Source organism: Trypanosoma theileri, assembly GCF_002087225.1.
Source record: "Trypanosoma theileri isolate Edinburgh chromosome Unknown TM35_Tth_9_V1, whole genome shotgun sequence".
In the NCBI taxonomy this organism is placed as follows: Eukaryota; Euglenozoa; class Kinetoplastea; order Trypanosomatida; family Trypanosomatidae; genus Trypanosoma; species Trypanosoma theileri.
Window position 1 is genome coordinate 445,373 of NW_021639851.1, and position 16,694 is coordinate 462,066.

A 16,694-nucleotide genomic window follows, 5' to 3' on the forward strand; every position below is an offset into this window, starting at 1 on the left:
GGAAAAAAGAATTACTGGATTGAAAAAAAAACAAAAAACAAATAAATCCACATAAAAAGAAACAAATAATTCAGAAACCTACAAACCAAGTTACAAGATATCTATTGGAATGAGGTTTACTGAAGAATGCTATACAACTGAGAAAGCCCCTTTTTTCGATCACAAAAAGTAAAGAAAATACACTTCGCTTGCAAAAATAAAATCTACAAAAAAAAATTCAAAAGGAAAACTATCATTGTACACATGGAGCAGTAGCTCTTGTTGTGTTAATATATCATTCATGTGGGGTGTAGGGGATTGCACCCATATTACATGCCACATCAGGAGAATATTGGACGGGACCCGCTGCACAGTGCGCAGCACGAGTCCTCCTCACGAAACTGCGGTAGCGGATGTGGACAATAGTGCTCGCAACGATTGCAGTCGCATTCACGCACAACAATATGATTAGGGCATTTTGCACGCATGCCTTGCCACCGCAATAGGGATACGTACCATTCTTTCTTGCAAGTCGTGTGAATTCCTCGCCGTACGCGAAGCGGTTCAGTGCGATGACAGCAATCAGTGCTCCTAATAACATGAAATTGTAGTGCTTGCCAATGTCCTTTGCATACAGTGATCGCATCATCAGTGCTGTGCTTGCCCAGCTGGCTCCGTTGCCAAACGCGCCCAAAAAGAACCCGATTATGACCGCTTTCGACTTCAGAGGCAGTGCCAGTAGAAATACAACACCCAACACGAGTACAATTGAGGCAATTGGGTAGAGGCAGGTAATCACAGGACGGTTTCCGGGATCCCGTCGGAGAATCAAAGTCTCCAGGAATCCAATCGAAAGACGACCAAAGGCACTCCCGACACCCATGATGGCTGAATACATCGAGTTTGTCGGGGCTTCGTATACGTTATCATTCAATGCACGGTATATCTGGGCGCTGTTGAAGCTGATGACAAGGCCACATCCCCAAGTAGCCAGTGTGTTCCACCACATCAACCACAAGTCCAGTGTCTTCAGGTCCGACCAGAATGTGCCCTGGTACTGTGGATCAAGGTTGCTTTTTTCCATCATCATGGCGTTCTCGTCCAGCTCCGCCTTCTCCTCAGCCACCTGCCCTCCCTCCTCCGGCTCCTGCGGCAGGGGCGGAAGTGCTTCGTTCGCCGGAACCGGCATGCCCCCAAGGAACGGTAGGGGTGCCGCCATCAGCATCACCATCAGCACAAGCACAATCGCTCCAGCAGCAATGCCCCTCCGGGAGGTGTCAGAAACGCCCGGGATGTAAGCCGAGCACAGTGACTGCGTCGTCAGATAAATGATCAGTGAGATGATGATGATGAAACCAATCGCAAAACGTCGCCGCGATGGTCGCTGCTGCAGGTAGTATAGCTCAACCAGTCGTCGCCGCCGTTGCACCTCCTCTGGTACCTTATTCTTCTCACCATCGACAATGTGGTATGGGGGAAAACGAATAAAAAACGCTGAAAAACATCCAAGAACTACCAAAGTACCTGTTAGGAAATACATGTAGGCAGCATACTTCTCGCGAAAAAAACCAATATTGATAGCAGCCAACACAGAGACACCGAGGCCATTCAACGTCTTCATCTGCGCCACCACAAGGCCCCTGTCCAGCGGGAAGCTCCCCAGCACTGCCATCAACGAGCCAGTGTCAAAACTCAAGCATCCAAAATTCAGGAAGGCACAAAAGACAGCAAACCGCACCACGGAGGCAGCAATCAGGCCGTTGAACACCAGACCGTAAAGAAGAGCACCGAGTGCAGACAAGATAGTGCCAATAACGAGCACCCACATGGGCCCTGCGTAGTCCAACAGCATCCCACAGGGAAAAGTCACAAAACCAACAACAATTCCGGTGGTGGTGATGGTCGTCAGATCGTTCCCGTCAAGTCCATAGCCGACCTGAAGATAGTTGCTGATGAGGTTGAACCCGTAAAAGACAGACGCAGAGCCTGCAGCGGCAAGACCGCCCACCAGTATACGAAAGCGACGGAGCTCGTTGATACGGTAATCTGAGACAACCATCCCTGTTGCTTATCTTGTTTTGCGAGCAATTTCTCAATATGGTATGTTTTTTTTCTGTAGTGGGTAGTGAAGAAGTGCTTCGAAAAAAAAAAAAAGAATATATATATATATATATATATATATATATATATATATATATATATTTGATGAAATGAGAGCAAAGAAAAAATCAATGTGAAAAGAAGAAAAAAAATAGAAACAATAGGGAACCAAGGTTGCTCTTTCATGGAGAATTTTATCTAGATGTAATAGTAATTGACATGGAAAAAAAAATATAGATGTATATATGTTTAGTCGATAAGCTTAAAGTTTCAAATATCCAATGCAAAAAGGCAAAGGGAAAAAAGTACTTGAGGAGAAAATGTATAGCATAACCTTCTGGTGGTGTTTAGGGATAAGGCAACAACAAAAAAAAGGTTATCCTCCTTTTGCATGGGATGAGTGGTTAATATCGCATTTGGAATTGTTGAGTTATGAAGGTCATGTACATGGTACCTTCGTATATCTTACTTGCAATCGTGCAAAAGAAATATGGTAGCAAAGATAATGCAATATTAAGCAACATCTGAAAGTTAAGTCATAACACAGATCTCTTGTCTAGATAGACATACATAGATACATACATAGATACATACGCAGAGATACACATAGAGAGACATTCCGTTGGCAAATGTCCTCTCCTTTTCCAACAAAAAGATTTGTGAAAAGAAGAGACGAGGATTGACTACGTGTAGACAGAAGTGCAAATGAGTTGGTAATGTGAACAATTTATTGCACAGTTTAATAGTTTTGTACTACCTTTGTTTTGGATCCCATTTATGGTGTTTTAATGTCTGGGTTTGCCATTTGATGTACTTTGAAATCCACACGATTTTCGCAAATTCCATTATGAATGGAGACATTTGAATGATAAATTGATACCCCATATCCTCAGACATAGTGAAGAATCTATTTAGTCACAGAATTCATACTTTCTTGTATTATAAGAAATTACACAATGTCAGAGAGGAGCCGTGTGTAAGACAGAGGATATACGTCTTTCAATAGTGACTACTACAATATCTGCAATCATTACCCCACCCCAGAAGTATCGCTCCTCATACAAAAACAAGCTCTCATGAAAAGAGCTCCATCTCTTGATCTTGAAAGAACACTAAAAATCGAAAAAAAAAAAATGTCTAGAATGGTTCGGTAGAACCCTCTGCAGTGGAGAGAAAGTAAATAAACTTTCTTTTTTGTGTATATTCCTTGATTTCTCTATAATAGCCAGTATGCTAAAAGTATCGCTATTAAAGGTAATACCACAACAGCCATTATCAATTGTATCTTTTGTAGAGTGATATTCCAGTAGAGAAATAACTTATATGACTTCTCTTTATACGGAAAAAGTGAGAGATCCATGCATTTTGGTCGTATGGAGAATTCCTCCCCCATACTTACGACCCCATTTGCTGAGGATGTCACTATCATTGCTCTATTTGTCGTGCCATCAAGTGTACAGTTTGCAGGAATGAAACTAGTCATGGAGTTTTCTTTTTGGTTTTGCACGCCAGATAAACCGTGGGAGACTCCACTCTTGGTAGAAGATTGAAGTAATCGAATTGGCAAACGCTCCCAAAACGGGAGAACCGACACTACGACATTTTGTGCAATATCACTTGTCAGAACATCATTTATGGGTGATACAGCCACACAGGAAACAGGCTCACGATGGAGTGCCGAAAATTGTTTTGCCTCATATTTGTTCTTTGATGGCCTCATTGAAAGCACCTGAAAGTTATCATCGTCTGAGTGGAGTATCGATAAAATAGTTCCTTCAACTGTACCTGCCAACCAATAGGAAGGTACGACTGTTCCCACTCCCTGCCCTCTCATGACGGTGACAGCCGCAGAATCAGCCGATCCACACCGTTGATAGTGACAGGGACAAATGGTAGTAACACCTTCCTTCACAAGGGGTGATGGTTGCGAGGAAAATAGAACACGAAGAGCAAGTTTTTTGAACCCCCTATTTCCCGAAGTATGTGATGTTGCCCCACCACAAGAACCCATCTCAGAAGCAATGATAGGAGAAATAGCCCTGCTAGAATCACTTATAGGTGGAGTACTAACTGATAAAAACTGGTTATCACAAATGGCAGTTGTACTTAAGACCTGTGCTGTAAGCATATATGACTGATTACCCATCACATCGTAAACAACGACCACAAGACTAGCAATTGGCATCGCACCACGAGAACCTTCTTTACAATGTAGACTGCGTGACTTTTTCCAAGTGGCGTCTACTAGAGATGGAGAAACATCCTCTACACCAAACAGTTGTACCAACCGCATGGAAGATTTCATCAATGAGAAGGGAATACGACAGTCTTTACCTGTGAAAACACATGCATCTTCAAGAATAGTATTACAATATTCTTTCTCATTTCTACTATTCTTGTCAATCATCTTGTTTCCATAACTAGTAGCACTTTTGTGGTAATTGCGTCGAAGTTTCATTGTGCATAGTCGAAGCGTTTTGTCCTGCACAAGGGCAGCAATAATAAGATAATCGGAGTGATACCAATGCCTTGTCTTACCACTATGATTACCTAATTTTTTTGGTACAAAAAAACGGTTGGCATGAAGATCGTTCACACGGGCTGGCAGTGCCCAAGAGGCAATAGGTTTTATTCCTTTTCCTGTTAATTGAGGCGAGGCAGCTGCAGTGGTATCTTGCTGCTTTGATGTCTGTTTATTCTGATCTTCACATGTGTTAGTGGTATCATCCCTAGTGGATGATTCTTCTCTGGTTGCTATAGGAGAAGTATCCAATTCATCGGTCAAAGAATTAGTCGGTGTTTCCAAAAAAGAACGAAGACTGTATATATGCACACCACCTTCATCATGTGCGACTACAACAGCACCCTGTACAAGGGCAATGGGCTTCTTGTCAGGGTTTTTGGGATCGGATGGTAGTGCAACACAGGCTAAGCAACGCAAAAATAAACCATTTCCTTCAAAAGGCCGTCGCACCTCTACAAATGTAAAACATGTAACGTGACTTACTGCAATATATCCCACAACTCCTTGGGAAAGCTGTATCTCGTCAATACAGGGCAGAAAGGATGATGCGCACCAGGGAATGTTTTCCCCCATCTCAACAGCTGCAACAAACCTCCATGGTTCCATAGGAAGCTCTCCCTCCCCATGTTCATGTCTTTTATTATTACTACTACTACTACTATTACTATTATTGTTATTATTATTACTATTATTATTATTATTATTATTATTATTATTATGTCGCTGTTGTATTTGTTTGTCGTGAAAAGGATGAGTGGGTTGTCGTGGTGAGGTATCAACAGCAATAATTGCTAACAAGTTGGCCATACCAAAACGCCTTCCACCTCCGCCCGCACCAATCACTGCGTGACGCTCATCTATCCATCGCACAAAGTACACCGGTGACGGAAACTGCATGAATCGTGGGTCCTTCCCAGATGCCACCACCTCTGCACCTGAACATGAAGAAGTACTATTAGTTTCCCCACTCATTGAATCCGGTTTTTGTGTTTTCTTTTCTTTTTTTTTTTTAATTTATCTATATCTCTGGTTATTTCTTTTCTTTTTAATGTACTTCTTTTAGGTGGTACGTTTCGTTCTGTTGTAACAGAACGAACCCCGTAAGAAAAGAAAAAAAAAAGGTGTGGAAAGCATCAATAAAATAATTAATAATAATAATAATAATAATAATAACACAAGAACAATAAAAGAAAGAGGTACACCAAGATGTATACATCAATGGAAACATCAGAAGCAAAAACAAAAGAGATTCCTTCCTTCCTTTCTTCTCCCTTTCCTTTTCTCGACTTCTCTCCACCTCAGTTAACACGCCAACGGTAGTTAAAGCGATCATTATGAATCTGCTTCATTGTTGCCACATGTTTTGGCACAACATTTACTGTTGGCAGTGTCCGCACTTTCCGCCTAATTGCCGCCCACTTCCGCTCCCGCTGTTCACTCGTTACCGCCTCACACGGGTCTCCCAGTGCCGCGTTCACTGCGGCCTGTCCATACTGGTTCACTAACCGTGCCTGATCCTCCAACACCTTCATTGTCTTAAATTGCATGAAGGCAATGAAGGATTTCTGCAGGCGTCGGTGCCAACGCCGACGCAGCATCTCACCCTCACGCAACTTGCATTCTGTGGAATTAGACTTTTGCTGATAGGAACGGAAAAGTTGAAAATGGCGGATGCGGGAGCGGTGGACGTAATGCATGATACGACGGTCAATCAATGTAATGGGCTCATTGCGTTTCACTTCCTCTATCATTGGAGTACGACCGTAGAAGTGACTCACACCACCGTGAGCTCCTTTCCATTTACTGTACTTCATTGTTCCCATCGCCTTACGGTGATACATCATGTAGCCACCGTGGCATATTGATGTGCTGCGGAGCATAGCTGCCGTCTTCTACTATCTTTTCTCTCACAAACACACACAAACACACAAGCCAGACCACTTGTTATTCTTTTTTTTTTTTAATCTGTACTTTCTTTCTATACTCACCCTGCTACCGCGGCAGCTCCTTCGGTTCAGAGTGAGTACCTCCACTAGGCAAACTACATAAAAAAAAGAAGAAGAAAAAAACATGAAAGAGGATAAGAAGGTATTTGTTTTTCTGTTGAAAATGCCTTCTACAACAACAACAACTACTACTACCAGTATATATTTATAATTGTTCCTTAGTATAAAAGAAAAAAAAAGAGGAACAGCTCATAGGTTGAGATTCTTTCCTTACCAGTATAACTGTAATGTGGTTCTCTCATCATTCCACTTTTTTTTTTTTTTTTTTACTTTGTATGCATAGATATCTCTGAGAGACATACGCACACACTCACTCACTTTTCATCAAATAGAGTGTTAAGAACGAGAAAGTTCCAAAACAGCCGCCACGTAGTACGGAACTATGGTATTAACAGATCCTCCCGAAGACTTTTCTCCTTTTTTTATTTTTGCTTCTTCACATCCTTTCTGTTCTCCCACTTCCACCACCTCTTCTACCTCCTCATTTTCACACAAATCATTTTGTGGTACCACTACGGCAAGTACCAACGCATAGTACTTCATCGAACAATTCCAGCGGTTATCACATAACCAATACACACTTTTCTTTTTCGTATCACCCTTATTCGCTGTGGGAATAAACAGTCGCGCATAAGAAAGGAGGGGATCACTCTTCAGTTTCTCCTTACCTACATTTGGTAAAGGGTTACCGTTAGACTGCTCTAACTTTACGGACCCAACTGTTCCTTCCCCTGCTACTCCACCACGCCCTGTCTTCATTCCTTCTTGGCACGTTGCACTTGTGTGAAGTAAGAGCAAAATCTGATCTGCTTCCCCCACTAAAATACCAAAGGAACAGTAGTTGTTCGCTAATTCAATCAACTCCCCTTGTACAAGTTGTATCTGATCAGGTACTGAAACCCTATAACAGCGTGGGTCAAGATCACATGGAGATGGAAAGAGAAGCGGTGGCAATGACGACGATGGTGACCCATCAAGATGAGACTCTGTGTTATTAGCTGTAAATGACATGTATGTCATTGGAGAGTGATCTAAACATGAACGACTCCGTTCAGCATTAACACGGATATATCGCAGAAAAGCTGGAAGTCCAAAAAATTCTGCAACATTTAGCAAATATCCCAAAACTTCAAAACGAGAACGTTTGTGAATAATATAAGAACCAGCAGAAACACGTAGTGGTGGAAATGAGACAGTACCACATGATTCCATACATAGATTATTGTCATTCACTTCTTCCATTAAGTCATTAATCAACTGTTGTTCTTGCTTGTGTAATGAGGTTATCTCTGGCATAGATTCGATAGTATTAGCCTTATCTTGTGTGTTACCAAAGAAAAGAGTCACAATATCACTCTTTGATTTACATTCGCGAAGTGAAGGTAAAATACATGTATGCACTTTATGAAGTTGCCAAAGACGTTTTAGACGACGCAAACGGTCACGCAATGTCCACGAGGTTGTAGGTGGAATATTAGATATATTAGTAGAAGTAGTAGTACTTGTCATTTCACTAACGCCATTTACCACAGAGGTTCTGATAAGGGCAGAAAACTTCATGGGTACAGCAGCTTCAGACATTCTAACTAAATTTTGTACGGTCTCCCACACTTGACATTTTTTTTCTCCTAATGAATCATTCTCTTCGCTATTATCAAAAAACTCCATCAAGGCAATTGCATCAACAATTGCCTGAATTGCAACCAGAATCCGATCTGTGGAAAGTCCTGAAAATGGGTATTCTGGTTGAGAGGATGAAACCAGTAGTGGTGACTCCGCTTCTATCATGGTTCCAATGTTGGCTAGTGCCTGCGTCAGTGCATCGTGACGGCAAAACCCCTTCCAGAAGCTCACAATTGGATTATTCCGTTGCAGAGTCAATATACCGCTCTTCTGCTGCTGCTGCTGCTGTTGTTGTTGTTGTGGTTGCTGTTGATTTTGTGCAGCAGACTGTGATGATGAAGGTCTACCACGCTTTCCTCTTCCTCTGCCGCCTGCAAACGAACCCCCATCGTTGACAGCAACAGGAGAAGCCGGTTGGATAGGTGTAGAAATAGACTGTGAGTTCTCTACAGGCGTCTTCCTTCCCCCACGCCCTACACCTGCAGTAGTAGATGATGATGATGTCCCTGGTCGTCGCCCGCGCGCCATGGAGCCTTATTTTTTTTTTAGTTTTCTTTTTTCTTCTTTTTTTCTTCCTGTACGGGATGAATTCCCGCTCCCTGTTGCGTTAAGAGAGGGATGATGGGCAGGAAGGAGCCACTGAAAGGAGAAGGAAAAAAAAAAAAGAAAAAAAGGAGAAATTCAAAAACAACCCAGAAGAATAAATAACAAAACAGACATATATATATATATATATATATATATATATATATATACTAAATTAACTGTATGCAATGATAAATTACAACTCCACATATCCATAGAAACACATACAAAGTGAAATGTAAATAGAGAATGGGGAAAGAGAAAAAAGAGACGACAACAAGGAGGGGGGAAAGAGGCATTAAGATCATCATGACCTCTTTCATAAACACAAACACCCAATTCATCTATCATCAATTCACCTTACTTCCCTCTTTTGTGTCACTAGTATCCCTTGAGCAAATACTCTCCATCTCACGTCCAGAACTCTCTTCCCTTATTTTCCACCTTGAGGAGCCCTTATCATAGGCCGAATTGTGACTGCATTCCTTCAGCTCCTTTTGCCCATGTGCATCTTCAAGAATACGATTCGCCTCCACCACACGTCGCCATGCGTTTACTGCTATTTCCTCTGCAAACCCTGTTCCGGCGAAGAAGTCCGTATATTCCCCCTGAAATGGTTCCATCGGCAGCGTTGACAAACGTCTACGGGAAGACTCTACAGGTGTGGGTGTCGTTGGCGGTTGTGTCGCCGTTTCCTCCTCTTGCGATCGAGCAGATGAATTCCGCAGGGCTTCGAGGCGTTGTTCACGTCTGCGTTGTTCCTCCACTACCGCAGGTCTCACCCGCTGGCGCATTCTCTGCACTGTAGACGGCTCAAGACTTATTTCCATCATTGTTCGAATAAGTTTCTCAGCATCAAATAAACGTTTTGCGGAGTTATTTAAGCACATTATGACATCACCTACATCATCACAGCGAAGTAATTCAGATTGGTGAAGTTTTAATACCGCCATAGTTATAGCAAGTGGAACACATGAATGTTCAGCAGGATGTGTATGTTCAGCGAAGAGGCAATCCCATACACGTATAACTGTTAAAACAGGGAAAACGTTTACAAATAGAACCATAATCCACGCCGAAACGAGAGTTCCAACTTCAAAGTGAAGTTGTGAAAAGTGTCGTGCGAGTTGTGGCAAACGTTCCTGTAGAAGAATCTCCAGTACATACTGATCCACTTTTGTGCCTATCAATGATTCCGAGTACCAATCATTCGGGAGAAGATTCTCCAATAAATGACACATTAACCAAAAGGTACTTTCTTCATCATCAAGTACTAAAAGTAAAAAAGCCGCAAAATAATTAAACGATTGACAGTAATTTAACAGTGGATTGCGCCAACAAAGAGCATGAAGTACATTTCGTACTTTACACATTCCTACTTCACCCTCTGAAAAATATGGATGTGAAGGAAAAGTACGGTAAAGATCTTTCTCAATAGCGTCTGCATATTCACCATGCATGTATCCATGTCGTCTTAAAAGTGCTCTACAAAATCCCAAATTTTCTTCCATTTTCACAGCCATTCCCGATAATGTTAGCCAAATTACACCACGCATTTGACTTGGAGCACCATATCGACACAACATATGCCGCATGGAGTCCATTGATTTTCTTGTAGCATTAGATAAAAGTGGAACACCCTTAGAATAACTTAGCCAACGTTTTTCACATCGTTGTATTGCAGCTTGTACTAATGGCATCGCAGACCGTTCCGCCTCCTGTTGTTCGATATTGCCATTAAGAGGAAATCCCATCCGCTCCACCGAACCCCAATGTTCTGGGCTATATTTTTCTGGAAGCAGTTGAAATTCCCTGAAAATATTTGTTGAGAGAGTGGAGATATTATGTTCATCCATAGTTGTTTCTGAGGGCTGCGGTAGTGCAATAGATGAGACGGCAGGTTGTGGCTCACCTAACAAAGTATCTGATGAAACAGAAGTAGAGAGAGAAGGAACATCTGTTATACTTCTCTCTTCTTCCTCATGCATGATATCATTCTCTTCCCAGGCAACACGGTTGGGTTGAGGCAACATGCGGAAAGAGGGAAAGCAAGTTTAAACAAGAACAAAAAGAAAAAAAGAAAAGCAAAAAAGAAAAAAAAAGGGACTAAGCAAAAACCTACACCAACAAAATGGGTGTGCAACGCTTAAAACGCCCACAACCTCCTTTCAATACACACTTGCCTTTGAAAGAAGAAAAAAAAAAGAAAGAAGAAAGAAAAATTATATAGAAATTAAAACCGTTGAAGAGAACTATCTACAACAGATTACTTTTTCTTCCTCTTATCTAGCGACAGCAGCAACATATATTTCTCATCAGGATATGTAGAGAAGAAAAAAAAAAAAAAAAGACTGATACAACCACCATCATACACAACTACTAAGAACTGAATAATAATAATAATAATAATAATAATAATAATAATGACACAAAGCAATAGCAAGAATAAATAATAAAAAAAAGTAAAAAAAAAAAAAAAATTGGAGTAGGAAACCACTTCCCTTTTTTTTTCGTTGTCAAAGGTAAAAGTAGCAAGAAAAGGAACAACGACAATAAGGAGGGGAGTTTGCACCCCTTTTAAGAGCAACACCAGTTGCGTTGGTTTCATATATTATTACTCAGTTCAGTGGATGCACTTTAACTAACTCACAACCGCGAATATGAACAGCGTACTGTTGCAGCACCCATACAGGTGCATTGACTGTATTTGTATCATTCGCTAAAGAAGAACTATCACTGTAATCATCCACTCTCTTGAATCCATCATCCTTTGCCATAGAGGAAAGCGATGGAAGCAGAACCCATACAAATCTTCCATTGTGGGAGAAGAAACAGTGTTGCAATTGAGGACCCTTTCTATGTTCCACCACTGTCCATGGTGAGGCAGACGCCTCCGGAGCAAAGATTGGGCCCACTGCGGCCTGAGCGAAACTTCGTTTTGCCCCAGAAGTTGCTGCAGTAGCGGCGGCAGCCATAGCATCCGAGGCAGAAGTCCCTACCAATGCTGGTGTCACCAATTCATTTCCACCTGTTGCAGAACATCGAAAGACATGCAAGGTGCCTTTGCTACTGAGCGCTGCGAGCCTCAATCCGGTGACATCTGGCGAGGTGTCAAATGAGAGGGAAAGCATACGAGCCTGCATGAAGCCGCGTCTAAAGTGATACAGCAGCCGTGCTGTGGAGGGTTCAAACACCTTGACGGTTGTACCGTACGCCGAGGCTGTGGCGATACGTGTGCCATCTGGCGTCATGGCTAAACACACCACTGCGCGTTGATGGGCCCGCACAATCGCGACGCGCTCCACCGCGGCGTGTCCGTCCCTCGCATGGTGTGCTTCTCTTATCTGCGCGACCCACACATCGCCGCGGCCGCTGTCGGACTGCGGGAAGGCCACGTAACTGACGGCCTCGCCGCGTGTGTTGGTGGTTGGCTCCGAGAGGGCGACGAGGCCGGCGGGGTTGCGGGGGGCGGTGGTGCGGAGTTCGGCGAGGGGCGTGAGGGCGGGGAGGTCCAAGACGTGCAGACACTCCTCGCGGGCCACAACGAGGCGGCCGCCGTTCATCCGCGCCCCCAACACCGCCGTTGGGAAGTGCAGCTCCGCCAACACCGTCGCCGCGGAGAGATCGTAAAGGTGCAGCACACGCGAAGTGGCCGCAGACATCTCAGGCACTCCTCCTCCTCCACTATTACTACTATTATTATTATCATTATTATTAATATGAATAATATTAGTAGTAGTAGTAGTAGTAGTAGTAGTAGTAGTAGTAGTAGTAGTAGTATTAGTGGTGGTGGGTCTCCCGCCGTTGAGTACAAAGGCGATGAGTGGAGTTTCGGCGAGAACGGCAACAAGAGACACCGACCCGCCCACAGGGTGACAGCCGCGTCTCGCCGCCGTTGCCGCCTCACCAGGAGTGGGAATCAACTTTCTTAATTCCCCATTTAAAGAAATTTCATATCCTTTGATGCCATCAGTACATCCAAGCAAAAGGAATCTCCCTCCAGCGCTAGTTGATACGGCATGCAAATCACTCATCTTATTTTTTTTCTTCTGCCTGATGACGTTGCTTTCTCACGCCCTCTGTAATATAAGTGTGCGCTACAAAGTAAAAAATGAGTGGCTATTGTTTTTTTTTTCTCAATCTACCTGCAAGTGTTCTCTCTGTTGAGGTCAACAAAAGAGAAACAATATATATTGGTAAAGGGAGAAAAAAGAGCAAAAGAAAAAAAAAAAGTGTGGGAAAGAAAAAAAAAAATACATGAAATTACATGTTTTCCACCACCTCACCTCTACCCTCCCTTTTCACAATTCCAGCTGTTGTAAATGGAACAACATCAGGATTGCGAATAGGTGTGGAAGAGGCAAGTTATCATGTAAAGAGAGAGAGAAAAAAAAAAAAAAATGTAACCTTACCACACTTCCGTGAGCTCTTTTTTTTTTTTTTTTTTTTTGCGCCCGATATATATATATATATATATATATATATATATCTTTACGGTGCTTATGTTCCTCCTTCTGATGTTACCTTTTCGTGTTTTTTTTTTTTATTTTGCTTCTCCTTTCCCTCAGACCATATTACTCTCTTCTCTTTGTATTTCTCTTCCCATTCCCCCGTAGGAAGGAGAAGGAGACCCAGAAAAAACTGCACCAAACAGAAGGCAAAACACAAAACAAGAAAAAAGAGGATCGAAAGTAAAAAAGAAAAACAAACAGGGGTGTGGTACCACAACGAGTTAGAAATAGAAAGAAAAAAAAAAAACTAATAATAAATGAATTATTCCTTTTTTCTCTTCTGCCTTTCACTTTTTTTTTTTTTTTTGTTCTCCACACTCATGATTTCTCTTTCCTTCTCTTTCTCTTTCTCTCTCACGCACTGGGCACGTGAAACAGATTCTTTTACCTTCGGTTTAGTGTACTCCAGCCACGGATGAAGAACAAGAAAAACAAAAAACAGATGAGTTGGTCTTTCCCTCTTTTTTTTTTTTTTTTCTTTCCACTCTCTCCCATTTATGCAGAAAAACACAATCGCGTACAGAAAAACAAAAAACACGCTGGTGCACTCAAAACGCTGATGAGAGATTTGGAAAAAAAAAAAAAAAAGAAGGTTAGAAGGACAAGATGCAACAGGATAATACAACAGAATACAACAACAGAGAGAAAGTAAAAAGAGTTGCATCCATATTAGAAATGAACTGATAAATAAGCATCAGTGCACCCACATATATATGTATATATACTCTCTCACCCACTCACTCTCAGACGCAAAGCAATTTTTTTTTTTTTTTTTTTACTTTCTTTTCCTTTCTTTTTTCTTCTTTTCTTTACAGCTGTGGTGGGTCTTCAAAAAGCAGATTAGCCGCCCGCTCAAGACTTCGCTTTGCCTTAAAAAAAGCTACCTTACACTGGTCTTTCGTGAAACCCAGTTGCATCAGCTGTTCAATCTTCGCCTCCTCCTCCTCTGTTGGTATCCTGTCAAGATACCGCTGTGTTTCTGTAATCGCAACATCTGTCGCCTCATTGGGTTCATTCTCATCATCCCCATCCGCAAGAGCCGCTGCTGCAACAGATCCCATATATTCTGCCATGAGTGAATTAATGAGATCTTCCGCTTCGTCCTCATATTCAAAATCGCCTTCTTCTTCATCCAAAAGACCATTCTGTTCCTCTTCTTGTTCACGTTGCAGGGTCTCCACTAGAGCCTCATTATTCACAAGATCTAGAAACTCCTGATGATTAGCTGTAATAAGTTCAAATAATCTCGGATCTTGTTCCCTGATTTGCTGCATGATTTCAGCTGGATTAGCCAAAAATTGTTGTCGCATTTCCAAGAGATTAGGGACTGTGGCTAGAAGATGACTCAACATCTCTCTAGCCCCATCCTCCATCATATCCTCCTCATCCTCCTCCTCCATTTCCTCATCACTGTCATTATTGTTGATCATCATTTGCCCTACTCCAGATCCTTCTGCTTCTCTCACAACTTCCCCACTACTGGCTGGTACAACAGAGAGAGAGGAGTCGTTCGTGGTGGAGGTTTTTGTAATCTCAACAGCGGTATGTTTCCCTGATGCTTCTCCTTTTTCTCCTTCTTGTTGTTGTTGTTGTTGTTGTCCCTCACTCTCCTCCTCTTCTCTGTCGCGCTTCGCTGCCACTGTAATTAAGTCGCCGTCCTGAATCCCACTATCACGCAGTAGTATTTGTTCGCTACTAAAATCAACAGAGCTATGAATCATGCGAAAACTATGAACAGGGAGTCGAAAGTTAATGGCAATAGCAGCTCGCAAGTTGCTGAGCGTCGCCTTTGGGTTGTGTATAACAAGCTCCTTTGTGCCACCCGACTCCCCTGCGAGAGAACACTTTACGGTTAGTTTCATTGTGTATTTTTCCCACTCGTGTGGGGGGAGTTGTCGATTCTAAAATAAATAAATAAATAAGTAAATAAATAGTGAAAAAAAAAGAAAAAGATAGAATACATATTTTATGTATGCAAGCATGTAATATCGTCTCTGTAATGAGGGGTTCCCCTACACAACCGAAAAAGAAAGAAAAAAAAAAAACATATAATTATATATATGCCAGAAAAAGGACTTGATTATTTTCTTACTTCTTGCTTCATCACAACTATATATATATATATCTTATAATAGAAAAAAAAGTGTGGGATGTACGGATAACAAGAACAATAAGAAAATTATCCCCACCAATCATAAACCTCAAGTAGTAGTAGCAAGTAAGAATAATAATAACAGTGTGTCTGCAGATATACACAATAACGACAAGAATACACTAGTGATGCCGTAAGAAATCAGCCTCGGTAGTCTCAAAGGGGCATTGCCCACTGCCTGGAAAAGCCCACACAGAACTAGAAAGCTTTGTACCTGTCCAAACCGCAACATTCTGGTTTATTCGCAGTAATTCCTCCATTGCCCATGAGGGATCTCCAAGTGGAGGACATCCCCGCACAAACCGCACTGCCATGGGAACAGAACTGCCTAACTCACCGTCATTGTCATTGTTATCTCTATCATTCACACTATCATCACTCTTCCGTGTGTGTGTTATCTCTGTTTTTCGTTGTTGTTGTTGTTGTTGTTTCTGCATATCCCGCAGTTCTTCTAACAACGCCGTTCGTGCACGAAGAGGAGGTGCGTCCATCGCCGACATCAAAGCGATCTTCTCAAGAGGTAGTGAGACGAGCACGTACGTCCCAAGTCTTTTAAAGTGAATAGTTCTCGTCTAACTTTCCTTTACCTCACTTTACTCCCTTTTAGCCAAAATATGAAAAAGAAAAAGAAAAGAGGAAATAAAGAGAGATGTACCAAAGAAAAGAAAAGAAAAGAAGGAGGAAACGAGAAGAAATCACACACAGACAATCAAAGAGAGAGATATATATTAAATTACAAGGATATTTCTTATACTTACTTACTTACTGCCTCCTACTATTGTTTCTACAGTACATTCTCTGTTAAGAAGCAGGGAGGTTTATCGCATATTTCCAAAAGGTAAAGCCAACAAACGTATTTTTATTATTATTTTCTTTTCTTTTTTTTTTTTTTTTCCTTCACTCCTCTCACTAAAGAACCACTCTACTCCTTATCAAGTATAGTCTCACTAAAGATAAATAATGGTTCCTTCTGTTTTTAATTATGCGTCTGAATGAAAATCAGAAATAAATCAAAAAAAAAAAAAAAAAGAATCCCTTGGGATAATAATAAGATCATCACTCCAACGCGTAATTTTAAACAGGAAATTTTATGAAATCATATTTAAGTAATTTATAAAAAGCAGCAGCTACAATCATTCATGTAATCATTACAATGACAAATATTGAAAAGAACGTATTATCCATTCACTGATCATTTTTATTTTTTTTTTTTT

At 41.7% G+C, this 16,694-nt stretch overlaps 8 protein-coding genes across 8 annotated transcripts; all 8 read right to left on the reverse strand.

Annotated features, from left to right (window-relative positions):
• Window positions 1-274: 274 nt before the first annotated feature.
• On the reverse strand, window positions 275-2,038 carry TM35_000092660 (uncharacterized protein; the record flags this gene model as incomplete). Its single annotated transcript, XM_029024505.1, has 1 exon — window positions 275-2,038. The coding sequence occupies one exon, from the start codon at window positions 2,036-2,038 to the stop codon at window positions 275-277; it is 1,764 nt and encodes a 587-aa protein (XP_028884282.1).
• Window positions 2,039-3,295: 1,257 nt separating this feature from the next.
• Window positions 3,296-5,575, reverse strand: TM35_000092670 (uncharacterized protein; the record flags this gene model as incomplete). The annotated part of the gene is made up of 1 exon (XM_029024506.1): window positions 3,296-5,575. One exon carries the CDS (start codon window positions 5,573-5,575, stop codon window positions 3,296-3,298), a length of 2,280 nt encoding a protein of 759 aa, XP_028884283.1.
• A 326-nt stretch (window positions 5,576-5,901) lies between these two features.
• On the reverse strand, window positions 5,902-6,483 carry TM35_000092680 (uncharacterized protein; the record flags this gene model as incomplete). Its single annotated transcript, XM_029024507.1, has 1 exon — window positions 5,902-6,483. One exon carries the CDS (start codon window positions 6,481-6,483, stop codon window positions 5,902-5,904), a length of 582 nt encoding a protein of 193 aa, XP_028884284.1.
• A 462-nt stretch (window positions 6,484-6,945) lies between these two features.
• On the reverse strand, window positions 6,946-8,760 carry TM35_000092690 (uncharacterized protein; the record flags this gene model as incomplete). Its single annotated transcript, XM_029024508.1, has 1 exon — window positions 6,946-8,760. The coding sequence occupies one exon, from the start codon at window positions 8,758-8,760 to the stop codon at window positions 6,946-6,948; it is 1,815 nt and encodes a 604-aa protein (XP_028884285.1).
• A 407-nt stretch (window positions 8,761-9,167) lies between these two features.
• On the reverse strand, window positions 9,168-10,850 carry TM35_000092700 (putative GTPase activator protein; the record flags this gene model as incomplete). Its single annotated transcript, XM_029024509.1, has 1 exon — window positions 9,168-10,850. One exon carries the CDS (start codon window positions 10,848-10,850, stop codon window positions 9,168-9,170), a length of 1,683 nt encoding a protein of 560 aa, XP_028884286.1.
• A 585-nt stretch (window positions 10,851-11,435) lies between these two features.
• Window positions 11,436-12,851, reverse strand: TM35_000092710 (uncharacterized protein; the record flags this gene model as incomplete). The annotated part of the gene is made up of 1 exon (XM_029024510.1): window positions 11,436-12,851. The coding sequence occupies one exon, from the start codon at window positions 12,849-12,851 to the stop codon at window positions 11,436-11,438; it is 1,416 nt and encodes a 471-aa protein (XP_028884287.1).
• Window positions 12,852-14,137: 1,286 nt separating this feature from the next.
• On the reverse strand, window positions 14,138-15,190 carry TM35_000092720 (uncharacterized protein; the record flags this gene model as incomplete). The annotated part of the gene is made up of 1 exon (XM_029024511.1): window positions 14,138-15,190. One exon carries the CDS (start codon window positions 15,188-15,190, stop codon window positions 14,138-14,140), a length of 1,053 nt encoding a protein of 350 aa, XP_028884288.1.
• A 412-nt stretch (window positions 15,191-15,602) lies between these two features.
• On the reverse strand, window positions 15,603-15,980 carry TM35_000092730 (uncharacterized protein; the record flags this gene model as incomplete). The annotated part of the gene is made up of 1 exon (XM_029024512.1): window positions 15,603-15,980. The coding sequence occupies one exon, from the start codon at window positions 15,978-15,980 to the stop codon at window positions 15,603-15,605; it is 378 nt and encodes a 125-aa protein (XP_028884289.1).
• Window positions 15,981-16,694: the final 714 nt, after the last annotated feature.